At 53.6% G+C, this 7,000-nt stretch overlaps 1 protein-coding gene across 1 annotated transcript; it reads left to right on the forward strand.

Annotated features, from left to right (window-relative positions):
• Positions 1-831: 831 nt before the first annotated feature.
• On the forward strand, positions 832-5,641 carry RFX5 (regulatory factor X5). Its single transcript, XM_053474794.1, has 10 exons — positions 832-927; positions 2,050-2,183; positions 2,383-2,416; positions 2,630-2,712; positions 2,912-3,034; positions 3,111-3,227; positions 3,466-3,547; positions 3,631-3,829; positions 4,084-4,187; positions 4,398-5,641. Exons 2-10 carry the CDS (start codon positions 2,068-2,070, stop codon positions 5,370-5,372), a joined length of 1,833 nt encoding a protein of 610 aa, XP_053330769.1. The 5' UTR covers positions 832-927; positions 2,050-2,067; the 3' UTR covers positions 5,373-5,641.
• The last annotated feature ends 1,359 nt before the right edge of the window (positions 5,642-7,000 follow it).

Consider the following 7,000-nt stretch of genomic DNA (forward strand, 5'->3'; position numbering starts at 1 on the left):
GACCAGGTCCAGTCAGACATGGCCTACCCACAATCCTCCACGACAAGCCTCTCCTCTCAGCAGACCCACCAACCAACTGACATCAAACCAGGACCATCTTGCCATTTCTATTTATGGGGGGAATCCTAATCACATGATTCTGAAACAACTAATCACACCAGACCTCATTTCAATGCACCAATCACTGTAATGTGTTACCATGACTGTATCAGCCAATCACACCGGTGTTAGGGCTAGGGCTCCTGGTTGGAATGCTCCAATCATGATTTACCATAAATTTGAAAACATCATAGCGGTCATGTGACCACACTAAGGACCAATCAGGCCCTTTTATTTTTCTGACTGATGTGAATAACATGAAATAAAACGTGAATCTGACTGTATACGCAGATCACTCCTACACAAGGAGCCCATAGTGGATCCAGTCTCTGAAGTGAATAAATAATGTTCTAATCCATATAGAGAGTGTAGGTGTGATGGCCTGATTTTTGGAAATAAAGTATATGCTTAAGGGGCTGAATATTACATCAAGGACACTAAACATTAGCGAATGTATCTGCCCGGTTATTATGGTTCCCATGGATACGGAAATACGGACATTAAAGGCTGTGAGTGAAGCTTCTCTCTAAAGCGAACGCTTCCCCTTTAAGAAGTGGGCGTGGTCTAACTACTCCAGAATCCGCGCAACCAGGCTTGAATGTTGTGACACAGCGCATACAATCTTTTGTTTGCGCGCCCTTGTGTGTTGCTGCCCATCGCCGCTTGTTGCTATGCAGAAAGAGAAAAAGTAACCAATCATATGCAGGTTCTTTCTGTGTCCGGGCAAGTTACGCCACCGCAGCCAATAGAATTTTGAGAAAAGGTTAAGGGACACGAGTTTTTCCACCAATCATAAAAAAAAGCTCGGCGGAGGTTTCCGAGGTGGCGGTAGGTGTATTCCCGGGTATTTATCCCGTGTCCGTGAGGCTGCGGAGTGTGTTTCTCAGGCCTGTCTGCAGGTGTCCGCGTTTGGCCTCAAGGGGCGTCATATGTCACGATATGAGTGTGTGACACGACGGGGTGGGAGAGTTAAGTAATACCCCGGATAGATAACCCATGTTAATCCCCTGCCGGGGTAATAAGGCAGCCACGCTGCCACTCTGTGGTGGGGCAAGGCAGCTTTCCAGGGATGGGGCATCAGGACAGTATGATATTCGGGTCAACAAGCACCCAAAGGGCAATAATACACCACAGCATAGCAAATAGGTCAAGCAGGACTGGGGTATTGGGGCACTTACGTACCATGGGATGTAAAGAACACTGGTCATGGCATCTGGGAGGGGGCTGTTAGGGTCTATAAGTCACTCTGACTGTCATGGTAGGGACAGGGGCACATAGGGAGCTGCCCCTGGGGTGCTATTTAGCTGGAGAGGGGGCCACATGGGTAAGAAATGGAGGGGTACAAAGGGGGTGGGGTTACAGCCAAACCACTCCCCTTACGTCTCCTGTTCGCTGCAGAGGCGCTGTGACCGCATTCTGCTTCGTGGAGACAGGGCAATAAGAGGTGGAATGGGGTGTCTGTAAGGGGTAACATTAGAGTGTAAGCTCATAAAAATGTGTAAAGTGCCCCCTTTATTACCCCGTGGAGTGAGAATAATAATAGATGAAGGAGCGCAGACGTCGCAAACACAACAAAAACGTGCAAACAGACATATTGGGGATTAAACGCGATGATTTATAAATAATTCAAAAAACACAAATAGACCCACGCCAGACATGTACCCACCAGCGGTCGCGGGGGTAATGTACACGGCAGGGGAAGAAGAAGGAAGAGCAGGGCGGGTTAATGGAAGTGCGGGTCTCTGCAGGGGAAGGAGGAGGAAGTGCGGGGCTCTGCAGGGGAAGGAGGAAGGAAGCGCAGGGGAAGGAGGAAGGAAGTGCGGGGCTCTGCAGGAGAAGGAGGAGGAAGTGCGGGGCTCTGCAGGGGAAGGAAGCGTGGGGCTCTGTGGGGGGGCAGAAAGCACTGGCCCCCGCAAACTGTTCTTAAAGAAATAACTTGTGTCCCCTCAGTTCCGTCCCACGGAGGAGATGGCCGAAGGAGAGCTGTATGAAAAGGTTTCTAAGAAGGGAGGCCTGACTGCTGGAGACTGCCAGGGAGAGACAGAGCCCTTCAGCCTTGTGCAGAAACTGCGCACCAGGATCACGTGAGACGATATTATTTATCACACGGCCCGGAAAGCTCCTCGCCGCGCGCCCGGCACATACTGCGTTTCTCACGTATTCGGAATGATTTTAGCTTTTAGCCAAAAATGCTCTTTGGATTGCTGTAGTTAGCATGTGCAGTTTCTGAATGCCTGTAACATGCGTGTTTCCGTGCTCTCATCACGTTCTCTTCACTTCCAGCAAATCGGTGCAGTCCAAGGTGGACAGTATATTGGTAAGTGACCGCAGCGCGCCCAGCTCTTTGGGATGGGGTGATGGGATGTTTGGCTGATCGGACAGAGGGCTGCCAGGCGGGTAGTAAACACCCCTTTACATTTAACAAATACCCCAGCGGGTTTATTCATGACTTCATTCCTGGAAGCCGCGGCTTTCTGTTCGCTCTCTGATGGCGCGTCTCCACGTCTTTTCTGCTCTTTTTATTTTGTAGCTTGATGTGCAGAAGCTGAGCGACAATGACAAGCTTTACCTGTATCTCCAACTCCCACCCGGACCTAGCGCCCCGGAGAAAAGGTAACAGTGCTCAAGGAGAGAGGGGATCTCTCGCGTTCTGGTGCCCCCCCGTTGCTCTGAAATGGGGAACTCCGTATTATCTGGCTTTTCTCGGTCAATAATTCAGCGTGGCACTAGGGGGCGCTATTGGCATTCTTTGTGAATATTAGGGCCACATATATATAATATATATGTTATAACGGGATCTCGCTCGATACAGCAACGTGGACATTAGCGGTGTGAACACGGCGGAGCACATGTACGCTTGCACTTGGATACGTAACCATCTAGAGGAACATACAGACACCTGCCTGCCCAAACAAGACGTGTATGATGCCTACAAGTGAGTAGACGGCGACGTCAGCGCGTGCCGAGGGGCAGTAGTTTGACGGCTGCTGACTTTGCTCTCTCTGTTGCAGGCGATACTGCGATAACCTCTGCGGGCGCCCACTCAGCGTGGCCAATTTCGGCAAAATCATACGAGAAATATTTCCTAATATAAAGGCCAGGAGGCTGGGAGGAAGAGGACAGTCCAAATATCCTTTTCTATATCACGTCTATATTAATCTCATTGGTTGTGCCAAGCTTCGCCAGTCCGTCACGGCTCTTTGTCCTGTTGGTTGAGGCGCTGCCCCTTGGTGGAGGTTTGGGTATGTGTACTTTTTACTAGAGTGCCCGTCATGCCCACAGAGCAGTATGTAGTATGCTCTGTATGCAGGCTACCCCTGGACACGCGTCGCTCTGCAAATGGTATTTTCTTTAACTGCCCGGAACATATTGCTACAGCGGCTTACGAAGGAAGAGCATGGTGAGCATGCCTCCGCTACCCAGCCTGGACCTGAAAATGGCGGAGAGTGTAAGACCCCTGTCCCTCTCCCCTCCGTACTGCGTCTCTCTGCCTCTCCACACCGTCCATTGATCTGTGTTTTTACCCCATAGTCCGAGCTGACCGACCTGGTTCAGTCTTACAACAATGACGTGATCAACGCCTCCTGCGCCTTGATCTGCAACTGGGCAGAGAAGATCCTGAAGCGTTCGTTTAACAACGTGGTCGAGGTAGCTCAGTTCCTAATACAGCAGCACATCATTAACCCCCGCAGTGCCAACGCCGAGCTCGTCCTGTCTATGGTCCTCTCAGGTGGGTATGGCAGAGCGCGTCAGTCCTGCTCAGGCAGTAACAACCAATCTGCCCCTTTCCTTTCTGCCCCTGCTGAATTACCCAAATCACCTCTGCTTTTTGGGCTTTTCTTCCTGTATTGTGACCGCCGACAACCTAATCAACAGTTATTATTATTATTATTATTATTATTATTATTATTATTATAGTCATTTTCGGTCAGTTACCGCTGTGTTACCAGAACGAAAATAATGAAAATATTGCTCTTTTAACAGAAAATTCTCAGAGCGGCGCCCAGAAAATACCCAAACCGACAGCGGACGCCACGAGCAGTGCAAGACCGGCCACCCCAGACGGCAGCTCCGACCCCTCAGCAAAGGTGGGCTTCGCTGCTTGCTGGGCCACATAGGCAGGAGCACAAGGACCCCACACAGGGCAGCGGGAGACCCCCCTAGAGTGTTGGGGAAAATTGTGTCCCCCCCTCCCCACACATCGCTTGTAATCCATAGGGATCCATACTGTCCTGCTCCGTGTTCTGTGGATCGTATGAAGCTTTCATGTGAGTCTTATGTATCTTCTTACCCCCCAGATCAAAAAGGTCGCACACCCGCCTCCGGAATGCCCCCAGCCCCTAAAGAAGCGCCCCTCGGACGCCCCCAAGACAGTCAGCAGCCCCCAGGTAGATGCTTTGGTGGCCCGACTGCCCGTGCTGTTGCCCCGGCTTTCTTCAGAGGATAAGTTTGTGAGTTCCAGCTCTCCCATCCGCTTCGCCGCTCCAGTGCTGGCCTCAAATATACTCCCGGGGCCGCTGAAAGTCTCCCCCCTGCCTTTTGCGTCCGTTCCTCCCGGCGTGCCGCTCGCTGTGACTGCGGGGGTGAACGGGGCCGGGCTGGTCTCTCAGCCCGTAGCCCCTAAAGTCATCAGCATGATTCTGCCCGAAGTAGTAAGCCTGGAAACTCCCCCCCTGCCCAAAACCACTCCGAAAGGGCCGTCCAGAGAAACACCTGGAGCACCGGGGGGCAACAGTGAAAACAGAGGGGCCAGGCGGCACGCGGCGTCCCCCTCCGCAGCTGGCGGGGACTGCCCATCGAAGCGAAAGCGGGGTCGCCCCAGGAAGTTAGACGCACCCCACCTGGCCAAGTCTTCCACCCCAGGAGGCTCAGTCATAGAGAGGAGATGTGGGGAGGACTCCAGCCGCGGCTGCACCCCCCCGAAGACCACCGCAACACCCACCCCCTCGCAACCAAAAGATGCTGCAGCGTCGCACGCCGAGGCAAAGGAAACCCTGCGGCGTGAAGCGGCAGCCGGCGGGACCCCACCGAGACCACCAGTCCCTCCTCAGCCGGCAGAGAAACAAGAAAAGCCATCGCCGGCAGAGCCCAGGAACCCCCCAGCGGCGACGGCCCCCATTCAGGTGAGCGTCATCCAGGACGGGAGGCAGAGCGCCGTACACTGGACGGTGAGGAGAGGAATGGTCGAGAGAATGCAGAGAGCAACGGAGCAAACGGTGGGCTCTGCCACGGGAGAAGGGGAGCGCGACACAGTCCACACGTCCCCCCTTTAACGGCCACCCACGGGGCGCGGACCCTCATTGGGAGCGATGCAGCTGACAAAACACTGCACCTGTGATCCAGAACGTTCCCGGCGGCCTGTTCCTGCCTGCCCATGGGGGTCCCTGCCTTACGTCCGTGGGGGTCCGCTTCCTGACAGCACGCAAGCCACAGAGCCCCCGGCGTCACGCTTCACGAGAACACGTTGGGCCGAGTTAGAAACGTTTGTATAATGTTTGTAAAATGTTACATTTCGTTGTATAATATACAGTTATTGCAAATACCGTGATGTACGTTTCTATCGCGCGCTGGCTGAGGGTGCTGAGCTGTTTCTGTATGTGTCAGTGTGTGTGTGCCGCTGTCTGTGTGTGTGTGTGTGCCGGTGTCAGTGTGTGTGTGCCGCTGTCTGTGTGTGTGTGTGCCGGTGTCAGTGTGTGTGTGCCGGTGTCAGTGTGTGTGTGCTGGTGTCAGTGTGTGTGCCAGTGTCTGTGTCAGTGTGTGTGTGCGCCGGTGTCTGTATGTGTCAGTGTGTGTCCCCCGGTGTCTGTATGCGTCGGTTTGTGTGTGTGTGTATGTGTGCCGGTACCGCACATGAAGAAGAGACCTGTGAGGTTTGGGGGCTCTGTGTATATGAAGAAGAGACCTGTGAGGTTTGGGGGGCTCTGTGTACACGAGGAAGAGACCTGTGAGGTTTGGGGGTCTCTGTGCACACGAGGAAGAGACCTGTGAGGTTTGGGGGGCTCTGTGCACATGAGGAAGAGACCTGTGAGGTTTGGGGGGCTCTGCGCACATGGATAGACTGCTGTGATTGATTAACCCGTTGCGGTCCTGGCTCCTCCCCTCATTAATTTCTATACACGGTATTTTATGATATTAGCTGCCCTCTGAGCATCACTCAGTAGCAGCTGATGTGTAATACAACTCGCAAGACGCTCAGCCAGCCCGAGTTCCTCGCAGTAGTGGGTGTGGTTGAGGCTGGGAGATTATTAATCCGCCCCACCTGGCGCACTCTATAAATCTGATCCCTCCTCCCCTCTTTGGCCTTTCCGCCCACTCTTTCGTCTCTATGGTAAGTTTCCAGCGGCGCTCTGTGCGGACGCGCACTCTGTGGTGCCGGGGAGACGTTCCGCTTGTCGCTGTCAGTGCGGCCGTGGCAACTCTGTGGTATCCGCTTGGCGTTCTCGGTCTCTATGGTGCGGGGTCCTCCTCGGTGGGTTGTGGAGGCCTGGGCTGCGAAGGCTTCACTTGGATGACCTGCTACTGGGATGGAGGCGTTGTTGTGAGCCCCAGGGAGGTAAGGAAGCAGGTTGGCCATGGGTTACCGGGAGGTGCGGGTGGCCGGTCTTGGAGCATGGTGGGTTTAGAGGGGCAGAGTGGTGACTCCATACAGCCCTTGTGCCCCGTTTATTGGGGCTCTATACCTCTTTCCTAAACAGCTCTTGTGCCTTTTGTATGGGGGCTCTATACAGCCCTCCTATACGCCTCTTGTGCGTTGTATAGCGACTCTAAACTTCCCTCCTATACAGCTCTTGTGTCCCGTGTATGGGGTCTCTATGCCCTCTCCTATACAGCTCCTGTGTCCCGTATATGGGGTCTCTATACCCCCTCCTATACAGCTCCTGTGTCCCGTATATGGGGTCTC

Source organism: Spea bombifrons, chromosome 9 (genome assembly GCF_027358695.1).
Source record: "Spea bombifrons isolate aSpeBom1 chromosome 9, aSpeBom1.2.pri, whole genome shotgun sequence".
Lineage (NCBI taxonomy): Eukaryota > Metazoa > Chordata > Amphibia > Anura > Pelobatidae > Spea > Spea bombifrons.

Excerpts from the sequence above, each read along its gene's own strand:
- RFX5 (XM_053474794.1), top strand. The coding sequence starts at position 2,068 with ATGGCCGAAGGAGAGCTGTATGAAAAGGTTTCTAAGAAGGGAGGCCTG. Across the intron at positions 2,184-2,382 it reads AAACTGCGCACCAGGATCAC|CAAATCGGTGCAGTCCAAGG; the intron begins GTGAGACGATAT and ends CTTCACTTCCAG. Across the intron at positions 3,830-4,083 it reads CCTGTCTATGGTCCTCTCAG|AAAATTCTCAGAGCGGCGCC; the intron begins GTGGGTATGGCA and ends CTCTTTTAACAG.